The sequence below is a fragment of the Cimex lectularius genome, unplaced genomic scaffold, assembly GCF_000648675.2.
Source record: "Cimex lectularius strain Harlan isolate CLEC.00 unplaced genomic scaffold, Clec_2.1 scaffold54, whole genome shotgun sequence".
Lineage (NCBI taxonomy): Eukaryota > Metazoa > Arthropoda > Insecta > Hemiptera > Cimicidae > Cimex > Cimex lectularius.
This window is the reverse complement of record NW_019392704.1, coordinates 1,541,624-1,558,729: the sequence shown is the minus strand read 5'-3', so window position 1 is coordinate 1,558,729 and position 17,106 is coordinate 1,541,624. Positions and strand designations below refer to the sequence as shown.

General features: G+C 32.2%; 1 protein-coding gene across 12 annotated transcripts in view; it reads left to right on the top strand.

Moving 5' to 3' along the window:
- The window catches only part of LOC106665824, a 40,321-nt gene extending 33,472 nt beyond the window's left edge, over positions 1 to 6,849 (top strand). For 3 of the 12 annotated variants that reach the window (XM_014392586.2, XM_014392582.2, XM_014392576.2), the window contains 7 exons: positions 638 to 710; positions 781 to 957; positions 1,017 to 1,094; positions 2,077 to 2,224; positions 2,287 to 2,394; positions 2,455 to 2,607; positions 5,478 to 6,849. In XM_014392586.2, coding sequence (XP_014248072.1) covers positions 638 to 710; positions 781 to 957; positions 1,017 to 1,094; positions 2,077 to 2,224; positions 2,287 to 2,394; positions 2,455 to 2,607; positions 5,478 to 5,532 — 792 coding nt within the window. In that variant the 3' untranslated portion in view covers positions 5,533 to 6,849. Of the gene's footprint in view, positions 1 to 637; positions 711 to 780; positions 958 to 1,016; positions 1,095 to 2,076; positions 2,225 to 2,286; positions 2,395 to 2,454; positions 2,608 to 2,986; positions 3,015 to 4,339; positions 4,376 to 5,477 lie in introns of those variants that run through there. The other 9 variants (XM_014392585.2, XM_014392581.2, XM_014392584.2 and 6 more) reach the window with 7 other exon arrangements.
- Positions 6,850 to 17,106: the final 10,257 nt, after the last annotated feature.

Here is a 17,106-nt window from a genome sequence, read left to right as displayed (position 1 = left end):
TTCAATCAACAATTATTAATATTAACTTACCAAATTAAATTCATTTGGCAATTCTGTATTATATTTACTACTAACATTTATTTATCTTTTGTTATTGGTGAGCTTTATGTATATATTTTTTAAATTATTAACTGGGTTATGTACACAAATTTAATTTAAAACTGGGCCTTTTTATGATTGGGACAACCGTTTTGTGATTTTGTTTGTGAAGTTCTGAGATTTTGACTAAATCATAGTTATAAAATATATCTGTATCACGCTCTAAAAATTGCAATGATTTATTTATTTTATTTTTTACAAACAATATATAAAAGTATATATTTAAACTTTTCTGGCTTAAAGCATTCTGTTCTTTCTCTAACAGGCTTTGTCGTGTACAGTCTATTACGTTTATTTGCAATTTTTTTCTGTCTATTTTTGCTTATTAATGTCTTTTTCTTAGGAGCATTTCAGAAGTATATGTTTCTATTTATAAAATTTAAAATAGATTAGCTATAGATTTAGTAAAACTTCAGTTATTTTTAATTCCTTTTGTACAAATGTAAAAAAAAAAAAAAAAAAAAAAAGATTTGAAATTAAAAGTTGTATTAAAACAAAATATTAAAACAATATGTTCTTACATTTTTCAATATTACAGCAGGGAATGAATGCCCCATCTCCAGGAGGAGTTGCTGAGAACACAGCCACAAACCAAGAACTAAATGGAACTGGTAGTGACACACCTAATTTTATTATTTTTCCGATATAATTAAAAATTCCTTTTAAAACCTTTTTTGTTAGACCGAGGAAGAAGTCGGAAAAAAAAGAGGGATTTTTTCGGTACTCTCAGGAGGCGATTGAACAGATCAAAAGCAAGATCACGTTCAGCAGGTCCAGGAGGTGATGACGGCGACTATGACCAGGCGGCGAGGTCAATCTCTGCTGACAGGGGACGTGACCCATCAGCCCATTCGACAGGTGCTTTTCATTAACTAACATTGTGTTTCTTACTAAAGATTTTGAATTGTTTTACTTAGATAACAATTGTTTGATAGATCAACAGGAAAAGGAGCTTCACCAATCTAAAGATACAATATCACCTCTCCCAACAATATGTAGGAAGTATTTTATAAAAATATTTGAGCCAACAATTATTATTCACTAACTATAATAAATATGTTGACACACTCATTTACAAGACACTTGTTGATATTGGATTTTTTTCCTAAATGCACTTTCATATAGAAATATTTCATTTATTCTTTTATGTAAAATGAGGTGATTCAGGTGTATTTCATTGTAAATTTGGTGGATGACTTTTCTTCCCTATGTTTGTCTTTAGAGTTACAAGCTTTAGCTATATGTGATATGAAATTTAAAATAAAAATGTTTTGTTCAAATGCGCTTATCACTTTCAGGTTTTTCTATTTGTACTGTTTGTGTTGTCTGAGTGTTCATTTGCATTTGTATAACTCATGTTTGTGGGGTGTAAATGTTTTTTTAACTGACAAGTGCCCCCACTGTTTAAATTAAAAAACTTTTTTTTTTAATTTTGAAATTTTCACATATTAACAATATAATATATTTTAATTTGTCATTACACCAACTAATTTACTAATTATTATATATGCCAGTCTAATTGATTCAAAATCATTTCTACTTGATTATATGTAGCATTTGCATTATTTTTAGAACATTTGGCATTACCTTCAGTTGAAGTTGGCAAAATAATGATTAAATTATATTTAAAGTAAACACAGTCAAGCTGTTGAAAACAAAAATTTGTTCAATAAAGTTGACTCAGCAATGATAATATGAAGCAAAACAAGTCATGAATATTTACAGTTAAATTTTGATTATTTAATATCATTTAAGAAAACAATTATGAAAAATCAAAAGTTTTCCAGTGTTGCTAACATTCCTTGTATCTCATTTCTAATTGTTTTATTCTAATCATCTTTTCTATGTTCTTTCTAAATTCACATTGGAATGGCTTGATTTTAACCTAATATTTTGGTAAGTTGTGGTAATATTGTGATCACTTGAAATTTTCCTTATCTGAGCAAAGCAGCTGATAACAAAACTATTTTTTGCCAGTTTCATATTTGTCAGTTCCTGGTCTGAGGGAAGGTTCCGAAAGGTCCAGTCTCAGTGAAGTTTCAGGGATCAGCGGAGCATCAAGTCGAACTTACGTAAACGAGGCATCTACGCTTGTACTTGAAACAGTCGAAAACGATATATACAAGTATTATTACAAATTATTGTGATTGTCAACACGATCAGTGACTAAATATTGCTTTGTTTAAGGTATTACTTGGTGCCGTTATCGATTGCTCAGAGGAGTAAATGGAAGAAGAAAGGTACAAAACTACATATATTTAATGACCATACATTTATCGCCAAGCATTTGTCAGGGTAAGTTTTCATGACATTTTTAACATTTTCTTCTTTGTGATTAATTATGTTAAATTATAGCGGCACAATGTGCCAAGTTTGTAAAAAAGGGCTTCCAAGGCGGCTTGGTAAGCAGGGTTATGAATGCAGAGACTGCCAACTCAAGTGCCATAAACATTGTCACATTAAAGTGGAAACAACATGCCCAAATTCCAACATTCACAGTCTTGAACTGTAAGTATTTTCACAGAATTTTACAAACATCGATAAATTTTACTAAAGTGTTTACTTAATTCTAAGTTTCTTTTCTTTATTGATTCCGCTTCATACAAGGATGTTGGTATTACTTTATTGAAAAACTCCACTATTTTTTCTCTTTATTAAAATGAACACATTTCAGGCTAATTCCAATAACTCCTTCTTACACTAACTGTAAGCCAAAACATTGTCAGCTGAAGGGGGCTATTGGAATTAGCTTGGAATGCATTCATTTTAATTTTTAAAAAAAATTAATTAATTAACACCAATGTCCATGGATTATTATTTACCATACTCTGATTATTATGATATTATAAACTGTTCTTTAATCAAAATTTTGTTTTTTATTATGCGGGTCGCTCTTACCTGTACTGAGTGAATAGGTGAGTTAAGCATGGTATACGGCATTTGCACTTGCCATTTTGAAAATGTTGTTTTTATTTATAATCAATATTGCTGACATAGTTTTGTGGCTTAAGATTTATTAAATTGCTAGAAAGAGTGAACCAGACATGTTTTGAAGCAGTTTATGTTAAACTCTAGCTAACTTGTAATTAACATTTCTATTTATTTCTCTTGTGTCCTATATTTTGTAAGAATCAGTCTTATCTCTAATAATGGGTAAATCATATAAATTCTCCAATTTTTATAGTATTTAATTGCTAAAAAAATAAAATGAGCTATGAGAGACATATAGATCTGTAAAAAAAATATATGCAGTTATCCCTTAACATTTGCATTATGTTCAGTTCCAGAAAACTGGCGCGAATGTTAAATCCACGAATGTTGAGTCTATTTTCCTATTCTATAAGGAGGGTTACGTTCCATGATGCCAAAAATTCAGATACAATCTTTTAGTTACACTTGCCGGCTTACATAGTTCAGTTATTTCATTGCACAGAAGCAAAGATTGATGGGGATGCCACCTTAGGGTACACTGGCACACCCCTCACTGTTCACTTAAGCCAACAGCTGCTGGCCTGAGGTTTTTGCCCAGATTGCAAGAGTGGGAGAGAGTTCTGTTAGGAGCGGTAACCCTAGGGATAATAAACGGGGTGTCAAAATGAGAAGTTTGTAGCATGGGCGATCGAAGTCACAATAGCTCAAGTGGTAGAGTAGTAGCATATTTAGTCAAAAGTCATGGGTTCGAACCCATCTGTGACACAAATTTTTCATTTTGAGTATATGTATAATCAAGAATAACTTGATAAAAAAAAGTTGGTCTGTCAAAGTTAACTTTTCCTCTCATATTGTCACATACTGTTACAACCATCTCATTTACCTAGCGTAAATTAACCAGCACACCAATTATTAGGTTTATATTCAGTCATGTAAAATGGTCATTGATATTAAGAGATATTTGGAAGAATGGTGACCCCCACTGTCAGGAAGGGGCCATAATATGGTAACACTGATGGATCAAAGATGGATCAGGGTGTAAGAATAGGGGCGATGAATTACTCCATAAAAAAAAACCCTCGGGTTAGTTCTAACTACACTCTAAGCTGAGGTACATTCATTCCAGCTCTGTACCCAGAAGTTGATAAACAATAATATAAAGGTGTGTGGATCTACAGACTTTCAGTCAGTAAGGCATTTATAAAAGCTCTAAGTATGAATACTTTTAGCTCTAAATTAATCTGGAAGTACCTAAATTGCCTAATGGCCCTAGAAGAACAAAATAAGATTACTTTGAGGTGTGTTCCAGGACATGATGGTGTAGAAGGAAACGAACAGGCTGACCTAGCAGGTCAGGACAAGGGCAGAAGAAGGGGTGGCCCTCTTACACATGGGATGAGAATTATAACTACGAGGCATACCAGAAAGTGAGCTATAGTTGGAACTGAAAACATGACTTGAAAAAGAGAAATTGGGAAAAAGTTCCTTTTCCATGGTATGGTCTTAATTATAGGGAATTAGAGTAAAGGTTAGAGTCCTTACTCTACCCTCTTTCAAAAACACAAAAAATACCCCATGGAAATTTTATTGATATGAAAAAAAAATACTTAAAGCAGTTTAAAACCTTGTTTGTCTCACACGATATGTAATTGGATGTTAGCCCTCCTGTATGACATTAATTTACTTTTAATCGATGGCAATAATGTCAAAGTACATTTGTTATTTGTTCACTGTGGATTTATGGTAGCGTGTAGTACAAAAAGAAACAAGTTGAGGTCTAAAATTGACACATAAGAGAAACATTGATACTTTCAACACAATAAATACTCAATCTTATTATGCTAATTCTTATGTCCTTTAGATCGAAACTCATTAGAAATTGAAATAATACTCTTGTGTTTAAAATGTTCATTTGCTTTGTTTAATGGTTTGTAAATATGGTTATAATTGTATGGAGTGTGTTGTTGATGTTTTGTATTGGGTTAACTGTTTAATGAAATAAATTACATTATATTAATATTGTGAGATTTTTCTGAGTTGTCTGTGACGAGGCTGAAATTTGGTAAAAACATTTGTTATGAGCTTATAACTTATAAAATTTTATTGTTTTAGTTATTAATCCATATATGATTAGCAGTCATAATTGCCCATATTAATTATTTCAATTAATAACGAAGACCTTAAATAAAAAGTTTTATTTATTGTTGACCTTGTTTTAAAGTTCGTATTTTCAAAATCCCCTGTCTTAATTGCTAAGTTGAAAACTCCATCACTTTTTAGTTTTTGCAGTATTTCAGTATGGTCCAGTTCAGAAAAAAATTAAGGGGAATTATAAAATATCAAAAGTCAACAAATTTTGCCAGATAAATGTAATAAACCTGTCTCATTTGACCACGAATAAAAATGTAAATTTGTAAAATCAATATTGATTATATTTTATTTTTCAGCTGCACAGATATGATGAGCCCATATTCAGTTCGCATATTGGAAAACAAGAGTTGAAGACCGGGCAGAGGTGAAATTACATCGTGATTTTAAGAATTTAATTTTATATATATATAAAAAAAAATATAAAAAAAGCGTTCTATCAATATAGGCCTAATATTGTCAACTTATTATATTCATATGTAGTTGAAACAAATAAAAACTAAGTGCTAAACTTTTGTCCTGATGTCAAATGTTACTTAATAAAAATATACATTACTTTATTTAGAACAATAATAAACATGACAATTATGATTAGAAACTTGCCAAAAAAAGGTAAACTAATAAAATGCTTATATACTACAAGAAAATTACTAATGAGAGAAAAAAAAAATTGCTTTACCTATAACAGCTTGCAAAGGCTAAAGATGAATGTTGTATTATTTTTTACATTTATACAATTATTTAAAACAGTGCCTTGGTTATTGTTTGAACTTTTAAGCAGGAAACCCACCACAGTTTTTTTCTTCTTAATTTTTATGATTTCAGATAAAGTAAGTTAAACTATTTGTGTATTTTTATTTTATGATATCAGCAATGGTACATGTGGGATGTAAATAACATGTATTTATTAAAAGTCTGTTTAATATTTGTACCAATTCGCCTTTTCAACTACAATTTAAATCATAATTTTTAATCTTACATTCAAGAAGTACTTGGGTTGAGGGAATTTGAATTAGATGAGCATAATGAAAAATCTGTTTAACAATAGGTTTATGATTTCATTAATACTATGCTCACTTTTGGTTTATTGATTATATTTAACTATTTACAATTATGGTTGTTCACACTCTAGTCTTTTGTGTTTAGAAAACAAAATTAAAATTATTGTGACAATATTGTGTAATGAGATATTACTTTGTGCTGTTACCGTTAAAAAAGGTTTTAATTAAATAATCTCAATTGTGATTGTTCCATATAATCTTTATATTATTGTAAAGACATATTTTACTTCTGTAGTAAATCTATGTAAATAAGAAAGTTTATTCGTTTTACTTATTTTGAATAATCTTTCCTTATCAGCTGTGTAATGATCAAATTTTAAGGACTGTTGTTTTCTCAGTTTTAAAATCTGTAATAAGTTCATCATTAAAAACTGAATGCATTTCTTCTTCCCTTGCAGCGAAATTTGAAAGGTGGATATTTTCTGAACGTTTAGTTAATGTGATTTTTTTTATCAAATTGTAATGTTTAAAATTAATAATTCAAATTTCTTTGTAAGCTACACTCAGTTAAAATTTATGTTACCATCTGAACATCTAAGTCTTATAATCATTGAGTACATGTATATTTAATTTTTTGGCATGCAATAAAATGTACCGTCTAGTTTTTTAATGTTTATTTCTTTCTAAAAATAAATTAAAATCCATTTGACAATTCAGTACTATATTCAATCTGATGATGTCTCAAATTGGCAGCAAATCTTTTATATCCTGTTTCAAATTTTTGGCATCAGTATAAAGTTTTTTTATAAAAGCTTTTAAATAAATCAGCAAGAAATGCATGAAAAAAACCTTAAACCACTTTATAATATTAAAAATTATTAGTTATATCATTATATTGATTTTAGTCAATAGATATACAAATTCTTGGTATGATGGTGATATATACTATTAAGGGGATATAAGGAAGCTTAGGATCCCCCGAAGGATGTTTTAAATTGGCAGCCTGATAATGCATTTATTATACATTAATACATTAAAGCAGCAAACGAGCTCAATTTTCGTGCTGTGTCACAAACATGGATAACAAAACATGATTAAACTATACATTAGAAATTAATATTTTCAGAAGGATGCAGGGAAAATTAGGATGCTCCAATTTCAGAACTTCAGTTTTCAGATGATACCAGAAGAGTGTACTACAATCACTAATAGAAATGTATTATGAAAATTTTTCATTTATGAGTTTATACAACTACAAACTTTTTACCGTCTATTTTTTTAAATTTATATAATTTTAAATTTCTTAGACAATGTGTCAATTTTTTCTAATTTATTTGTTTGACTTGTAGTTTCAGTCATTTTAGGTATATTATTACTAGTATTAAATTTAGCTTTTTTCTTCATTTAATTAGATTAATAAAGAAATGAAATATTCAAAATAACTTTTTGGGTACTTTAGTCAAAGTGGTACAAGTTTATGCATTTAATATTTTAGTATTTTATATTTTTAGTCTAGTTTCAAATTTTTACCTTTTTGTGGAGAAAAACTGTACAGGGTACCTCAGGCCCAGTTCAACTTTAAAATTTCAAATACAACCCTACACATCCTGACATATCATATTAAAGGATTTTTTACGCTGAAAACAATGGTGCAATCGAATTTTAAATTGATCAAAAAATGACAAAGTTATGGCAAAAAGTTTGAAAAAATGCATTTCATTTGTTTCATTGTTAAATCCAATGATTTGCTTCTTCACTAAATTGAACATTAATTGCCTTTATTGTTTACTTTCTGTAATTGTTTGTCAAACTCGCATTAAGAGAGCAAATCTTAATCCCAGGTAGTAAATAGATTTTACAATAGGACCTATTAATTGCATTCAGTATACTATTTAAAATGAACCAAAGAGCACATTTTTATGATCAATAGCGAGTTGTTATGTATGACTGCTTTGTTGATCGCGTCATGCAGCCAAGTTATGTTCCCAGCAATTTCCTGATCTCCCCAGAGAAAACCATCAAACGTTTATTCGTGTTGCTTGCAATTCGACATACTAAGGCTTCGGGACTGATTATGACAGGCGTTTAACGTTCCTTGCACAAATGTCGATTTGGGATACTGAAGAAAACGTTCTTCCATACATCCTATGGACTGTTGAATCCCATGTTCACCTTGGCATACTAAACCGTTGCAATTTTCGAACGTGGGCAGAGTTAAATCTGAGAATTTTGTACTCTTGTCATCATCAGTTGGTTAACAGTATCAATGTTTGGTATGGCCTTCTTGAAAATCAAGTAATTGGGCTTCATTTCTACCAAAATAATTTAAATGGTGCTTAGTTCTTCAATTTTTTTATGGGAGGTTTTACCAACCCTATTAGATTATGTTCCTCTGCAGTAACAACAAAGAATGATTCTCCAGCTTGATGATGCCACGCACACAATTCTTTGCAGGGACACGTTTTGAATCGTCAATTTCTGGATAGGTGGATCCAGGACCTCACTTAACTCTGCTTGGCTATTTTATGCGGGGCCATTTAAAAAATAGTGTTCACGCCAATCATAACCCAGCAACCTTAGTTGAAGAACTGCAGCAAAGGATAGAAAATGCTTATCAATCCATCTCCCCGTATATCGCTCTGAGTACTGGTGGAGAAAAAGAGCAAATCTTTTAACACGAAATGCGATTAATAAATAGCAAACCAAATGAATGTTTTGTTAAATCCGATTGTACCATTGTTTTCAGCATAAAAAATCCTTTAAAATGATGTACCAGGATTTTAGGATGTAAACTATTCTGTCTTAAAATCAAATCAAAATATTTGAACTTTGGATGCAAGATTGTAATAACAGCAACAAAGTACTATTTTACAAGAACTTATTTCCTAAGGTGTGTTGGTTCCCTAGTTTTCAGTTCAATACGCAAATAAAAAGATCAGTAAAATCATTTCCAGACTTCGATCAAATCATGGCATATGTAAAAAAACACTTAAAAAAACATGGACTAGTTATGTGCATGTGGAGCAGTGGAAACACTGGAACATACCATATTGGAATGTCAAAAGTATGATCGAGCTCGAGAAGAAATGTTAAATGAGGTGGTGAGCCACCTACCAAAAAATACAGTAGCAAGCTATAAGGAAACAATAAAATCGGAGTCAAGGTGCATTTACTCCGCTATTGTCGGCTCCTTTGATAGAGCTGTAGTGAGAATGTAAATAATATAATAAAACAAATGGAAGTAATAAAATAAAAGACGGTGGCTCTGGCCTATGAGCTGATGCAAAAAAATAAAAAATATTTTAACACCATAGCTCAAAAGCGGTTAAGGATCTCAAAAACCAGATACACGGAAATATAAAATTGTTATCACAATAGAAAAAGATGGAAAAAAACTCAGAAATTCAGACTAAACCCGTTTACACAGGATACACAAGAATCAAAATAGTTGAAATATATGCTATCTGACTGAAGATTAAAACTCGTTAAGTTCGTTTCAGCTATTAAAGCTTTAAAGTATTTACACAAGACACGAAAAATAAAAACAACCATCGTTTTAAGCGCTTGATCCGAAGAAAGAACTTAAAGGAGCTTCAGATATTTTAATGAGTTTTTAGGGGGTAAAATAAAAATTTGTCTATTAATGTAGTAGACTAAGAGAACAAAAAGTTGAGCCATTGCGTTTCTCTTTATCCGAAAATTATAATAAAACAAAATATTTTTATTTGTCGTTCGGGGGTGGTGGGGGTCGTGAAGGGCGCGTCGTCGGGGGCAGGTGGTTATGGGGTGTGGCCCTCCCATGTTCCCACCTAGAAAGGGATGTCACCATTGTCCACATGGAAGACTATTATCGTGTCAGTGTCACGGATTGTGCAACTCCTCCTTTTGTACGAAATGTCATTATCTACGGGGCCTGAGCCGCACGAACTGCCGACCTTCCCAATACGGAATACAAGTCCGGCTTCCCCTCCGAACGCCCAAAAGATCTGCGGTACCCTGTGCCGCTACATCTGTAAATTGAACGACATATTGGACACGGGGTGGTGAATCCGAGCAAAATCCAAAACGGACACCCAAAGGAAAATAGTTACGGTTTAATATTAACAAATTTCAATAAAGGCAATTTGGCGTCAGTTCCTATCGGGTTTCTATCCATATTGTTTAAAATGTTTAAAGTGTTTGATCTTTAACCAAACTTCATCATCGGGTTTTGTTCTTTCTCGCGTGAGTTAACGATTAATAAAATGAACTTTTATAAATTTCTTCTGATTGATCGATTCTTGTTGATATGTCCATACATCAGAAAAACTCCACACGGAGACATTCATTAGAAAAATATGTAAAATTTGTAAGGCTCACAAGTCACATGCCTCCCAAATTGATGAATTATTAATATTAATTTGTTTTGGATGTTTGGAACATTTAATGGATCATAGAGAACGTAAGAAAACATAAAAAAAGTCAAAAGTATTGTTATTCAATTTTTTTGTTTTGGGTATGGATTTATTTTAATGTTTTTTTTTATTCTTTAATTGTATACCATTCTGTGATTAATAAAAAATTATTGTTTTAGCAATCGACTGTCATTTTTACTACAGAGTTACGTACTACTTGATATAATTGCACCATGCCTATGACACTTAAAAGCGTAAAACGCTTTTTTATAAAAGTAATTTTGACACCACTGAAATTGGAGATCGTACATTCGGAGGTGTAACTTGCACCTTTTTTTTCAGTGTCATCCGAAGTTACAATGTCCAATCGATTGGCTATTATAGGCACTTGGATTCACTTTGTGCGTTTACACAAAAAGTCAAAAGTTCCTACAAAGTGAAAAACCGTGTGTCGAACACAATTTAAAACTATTTTCACACACACACAAAAAAAACATCTGTTTTTTCTTCTTTTCAATCGGCAATCAATTTAGCATTGTCTGACGGTAAAGGGGTGAAATCAATGAAATCCTACCGGGCGCAAAGGGGTTACTGAGCGTCTGTGGTATTGATATTAATTTTGATAAATAAAAAAAAAGAGCCAGCAAATTATTATCTGTATATTATTATAGTAAATAAGTCAGAAATAGTTTAGCAACTTTCAGATTAAAATTTGCATAAATACGAATAAATTGCCCTAAAAGATTGGACGTTTTGCGAAGCACAATGAAATATTACCGACTGATAAAGAAAATTCGTTTTATATAAACTTCTTTTTGTTTTTGATTTTTTTAGAAAGAAATAAAAAAGAACTATTTCACTATTTCATATCATCAAATAGTTCAAAGATCTAAACAGTTCGATTGAAATTTTAAAAAAATTACATTTCTGTGATTACTTATCGTCTTATTTTATGTACGATATTTTAAATTTTTGTATCCATTCTGATTCATGCCTAGAGTTGTAAAATGTACGTTACATAATCTAAAGAATGACTTATCTATTGTACCCTTTCAGTTCGATCAAAAGCCGTTTTATTAGCACAACCCTATAAAATTTAAGCATTGGAAGATATTTAAGGAATTTCAAAAATTCACATGCTGTGACAAAATTTCATAGAGATTGCTGAATTTAAAAAAAAATATACCTTCGAGTAGTATCAATCAACCCTCAAAAAATCGTTTATAATGGAGAAATCGAGGTTTTAATTTAACCGATTTTATAAAATGCAATAGTAATTTTTTACCATTATTTTAAAATATGTTAATAAATTATATGATTATAATGCGGAATGATGTCGTGCGACTAGAAAATATGACGGGCCTGGTTTTTTTAAATAATTTGATAGAATATGGGCTGTTAGAATTATAAAGTTAATTATACTGAACTGATATTATATCTTAACAAACTTTAGAACTTCATATAAGCGATTCTGTTGATAGTGATGACAGTGACGATAAGCGGATATTTTTTCATAAATATTAATAAAATGATGTCGTTAGTTTATGCACTTATTTGTTAAGTTTGACTTTTGAATCATAAATAATTATTATTTTAAAAAAAAATAGCTATCACCAATATATATTAGTTTTTCAGCTTATTCCTGGGCGTGTATTCTGAAGAATTCCGCCTACGCCTGTCTTCAAAACACGTTTTTACAACCAATATTCTCTTATTCTTGGAATGTTTGAAAAGCGAGGTATGAATGGCCCACGCGTTTTTGTTATTTCAGTTAGTTCAGGATAGAAGGGAGGCGCACACGGTAGCTAAGCGGATTTCGGGGCTTAGGTGTGAAGATCTGACCCAACCTTCCGTAACAATCAGATAATTCTTAATCCTCTTGACACCCTTGACTGAAGTGTATCTCATCTGGATCTTCTTCATCCATATGACACAAATCTGCCCTAATAGAAGACCCACGCTCAATCTTACCTAAGCGCTAAGCAGTCTAATCACCTGAGGAGGAAAATGTTACAAACCGTCCTATATTTTAAGCCTGCATATTGATTATAAGCAGATAAAGTAAAATATCAAGATTTTTTCGTATTATTATTAAATGTGTATGTAAATACTTATTGTAAATGAAATATGTTGTTTCAAAATACCTTTGTATATGTAGTAATACCTACTATGTACGTATACTTCTATATAACTATGAATTATATGTGTTTTGGTGAGACTGAGAATATATTATTCGAGCTAGCATTTGAAACAAACTTGACGACTACAGATGCGACCAAAGCTGATCAACCTACAGAATTCTGCTGAGAGTCTAGGCGCAAGCAATCGTTACATATTAATTTTATCTACTTTTGAACTTAATCCATCACTGCGTCGTTTAAATAGTAAGTGATATGTAGGGCAGAATTCCGACAATTCTTTGAAATTGTAATTTGGTCGTTACGAGTCATCGTCATTGTGGTGATTTAAAAAAACGAAGGCATTCCGTAAGAAAATCGAAAATTTCGAAGGAAAAATATTTTTTGATTTATTCCAGAAAATTGGTTTGCAAAGACGAATATCAATTTTGTTTCTAACTAAAAATTATTTTTACCAGCTTTTGTAAGTTTTTTCTTGTAAGTTGTCACTATGTAATTGGTGGTTGATATTGAAATACATAATTTATCACCAAGCGACGTATCAAAGTAGCTTAAAATATTTCTTAAAACAAAAAATCAAAATTGATATACGCTTTTACCTGTCAAAAATGTCTATTTTTTATTAAAATTAAAATTAGTTTTTAACGGTTTTACAGGGTATTTAAAACGAACCGATTTTTTTAAACAATATTTTGACCTACTTTACTTGAAGGGTCTTTTGGTTTTTGTAAATTTTTATATGTTTAATTTTATAACTAGCCTAGAAATACATGCATATCGAAGACAGTAAAAGACATTTTAAACTATTACTTCATTTTTTCTCAGCTCCTAGGGGTCCGTTGGCAAGAAGGCTCGAATCGGTGATTGTGAAGCAGATAAGAGTTTTGACGAAAGTAATTAGAAATATTACTGATTAAATTGATTATATATATATATATATATATATATATCGCTGGTGTTTATACTGTGCTGTGGCTTACTGTCTCTCGCTGATTTGGTCTGTCAAATAGATAGAAAAAAAAGATGTACATATTCATATATACTCACTGTAGATGCTCGTCTACAGTGAGTTTTTTTATTTTTTCGAGGGTTCACAACAGCGGATGTCATATAAACCCTCAGGGATCCGGAGTTTTCGAAACAAAGCCCATTTGTAAGTATGTCGGGTTCGAATGTAGGGTCGCTGGATTCGAACCCGGGATCTTTACCTTACAGTGATGAGCGCCGTGTCAACGCTTAAACCGTTGCAGCCACCGACCCCAAAACTAGTTGTTAACCGCGAATATATCTACCTATTTCAAAATAAAAAGGAATTGTAAAGCTATCTAGATTATCGATTTTTGAAAAGTTTTCTTTGAAGTCGTTTTTTGATAAAAAGCCAAGCTATAACTCAGATTTCCAACAAACCCGGATTCTCGACGTCATTGGAACAATGATTCCTAAATGTCCAATAATCCCAATAGGACAATGTGCCATTTTTTGTGCCACCTATTCTGACAACAACATCTGTATTCTTTTAATCAATTACTATTGTCAAGTGGCAATAGAATACAAGGCGTGAAGGGGGTATTGTCGTTAGAGCCACTTGAGGGAGTTCAACCGGTGCCTGAGGGGTTGGGGAAAAAAAGGGGGGACAGGTAAACGACAAGCGGGACGGGGGTGGGTGTTGGATAGCGCGGGTCTCGATTAGGACTCACATATCCAATAATGGAAACGGCACTTTCATTTAATTAAATAACTTGCAGGGCGTGGAGCTCAAAGGGCGTGATGACGGGGATCAACTCGAGGGCCGTCACTAAAACTAAATGAAAGTTTAAATCCAATGCGTCAATCTGGAGCAATTGTCGAACGCAAGGGTTTAAGTTGACGAAAGCCTGATATCGAATGGCTGGTTGTGAGGGAAACATTTGAATTAAAGAATTCCCGGCTGCTTTGTCAGGTAGTAATTGAATGTCACGTACATCAAGTCTCGTCAATGACTGATTAATCCACCCGTTAATCCCGGATCAGCTTAATTGACTAACATGAGACAGTTAGTTTAAATCTATTCCATTCATTACACTAATGCACTTGTCCCCATGGTGCTAAACTATAACTAAGTAGCTAAAAAAAAACGTTTCTTGTATGTAGCATTTTACTAACCTGTGGAATTGTTTTAGTCTACGGCTTGTCCAAAAAAAAAAAAGAAAAATCGCCAGAACCTTTGCAAAAATGGTTTATAGAATCCGATATAACGGTGGGATGTTATGGGCCTCAGCTTTTATACTCTGTTTAGGAAGTTTATATCAAGCTACAATAAATATTTATATATTATGTGTATTATTAGTTGTATTATTTATTCTGGCCTAATAACATCAACCTCCTAAACAGAGTATGGTTCATAAATATTTTACCTCTTAACACCATAGAATCACAGGGTTCATCATTTATAATCATTAGGAAATATTATTTAGTCATTAATCATTAGTGAAATATATGCATTTGCATATTTTCCCTGGTTAACTAAAACATCCAGTTTTAACAAACTGTATATGTTTTGAAGCATTTGGAATCAATTTAAGCTATATTTATTTTGCATATTTGTGCATATATTGCCATAAATGCATATTTTTGCATGGGTTGTAATTGCAATTTTTTTATATTTCAGCATATCGATATTTGGCACGTCACATTTTAATGTTTATGAGCAGGCAAAAAAGAAAAATTCTCCGAAAAAGAACTACGGTTCTATTCTACGAGCTATTCTTCCGTTAACACATAATGAACGAGTTTGTGTTTGTTCAGTTGCTGCTCCAACGCGAACCTTCGGTCGCCTTTGCTTCTCTTGGAATAAATGGAGAAAGGAATAGTGTTTGCACCATTTTAAATGTTCTCTTGGCATAGTTTAATTGGATTAGAAATATTACGACCTCAGTTCTCTCCTTTCCCTACCATCATATTTCTCAGTTTTACCCAGTTTCTCATGCGTTTTCCTCGTGAAACATTATTTGTGTGTTGGGAACTGACTACTCCTAAAATGCTGAAAGTCACCGCAAAGACGAAAGATCTTGTTCAAAAGCATGTGCGTAAGTTTTCAAGTGAGACTTTTAAGGTTAATGCAGACGTTTTATACTGTGTTGTGATAAACCTGCATCAACAGCTACACTTTTTTGGTAACACAGCACATAAAGACAGCAAAACATAAGGGTAACACAGCACATAAAGACAGCAAAACATAAGGAAAACAAAGGCAGGAAGTCTAAGTTTCAACAAACCTTTGTGACACAAGCTGGCACAGGAGCTAGGTCTGGAAAGTCTGGTTTCGATACCAATTTATGTCGTACTTTAGTTAGAGCTGACATACCCATCTATAAACCAAGCCACCCTGAATTCAAGAGTTTTTTGGGGAAATACACAGGGAAAACCATTCCCCAACGAAAGTACCCTCAGGATATCTCACCTGGATCTTATGTACAATGAAGCACTCCATAAAATCAGAGACTTCATCGAAAATGGAGTGACCTGGGTCTAGATGGATAACTTTTTGTAAAATGCGTTTTTCTTTTTTAATATTAGCCATGTGATGTTCTTGCCACTGTTTCTCTTTTCAATTCAATTATATGTTTTAATTTGGGGTTTCCTTATTTTTTCTCATAGCAGTTTTCGCATATTTTGTTACGTTCGTAACATAATGTGTATGTATGTATGTATTATTATTATTTAAGCGGGGATGCCTCCTAAATTATAACGCCTCCGAAACTAAAGTTGGCGGTGGTTCAATCAAAAATTAAAATGGCCTGGGATAGGCTTAGGATGAGGGGAGGTGAGAGAGTCGAAGAGAGGTGAGTGCGCGTCGAGACGGAGATCCCTACGGACTGGCCGGATCATAGAAAACCATCAATTCCTTTATCAACGAAGGCGACCGCGTACTCACCCAAATTTAGAGAAGGTGCTCCACATTTTCCTGGAAGCGTGGATTTAAAATCGTCAGGAAAAAGAAGCATAGATGGACACTGATTCCCAGGAAAGTTCAGCTTGTAATGAATGTTTATTTAGATTTTAAGATGATTTAGGTTCTTTTAGTGTGTAAATTTGTTATAAAGAATTAAGATTGATGTATGTCTAATATTTTAGTTTCCTTTGGAATAAATGTGTTTTTTTTCTTTATGTAAATATTGTGTTCTTTTTTTTCTTAGTTAATTTTACTTTTATTGAATTTTCTTGGATTTATTTTCTTTTCTTTGTTTTTCTTTACGGTTCGCTGTTTCCGTGTCATATTAAACAGCGTGGCGCCCATTTTTTAATTTAATATTACATTAAGTAACCCTGCCCGTCCCACGGAGCGAAGCCGGCAAATTCTCGGCGTAAGAATTTGCAGTTTTAAATTGCATTTTTTACCAAATATATTTACATATA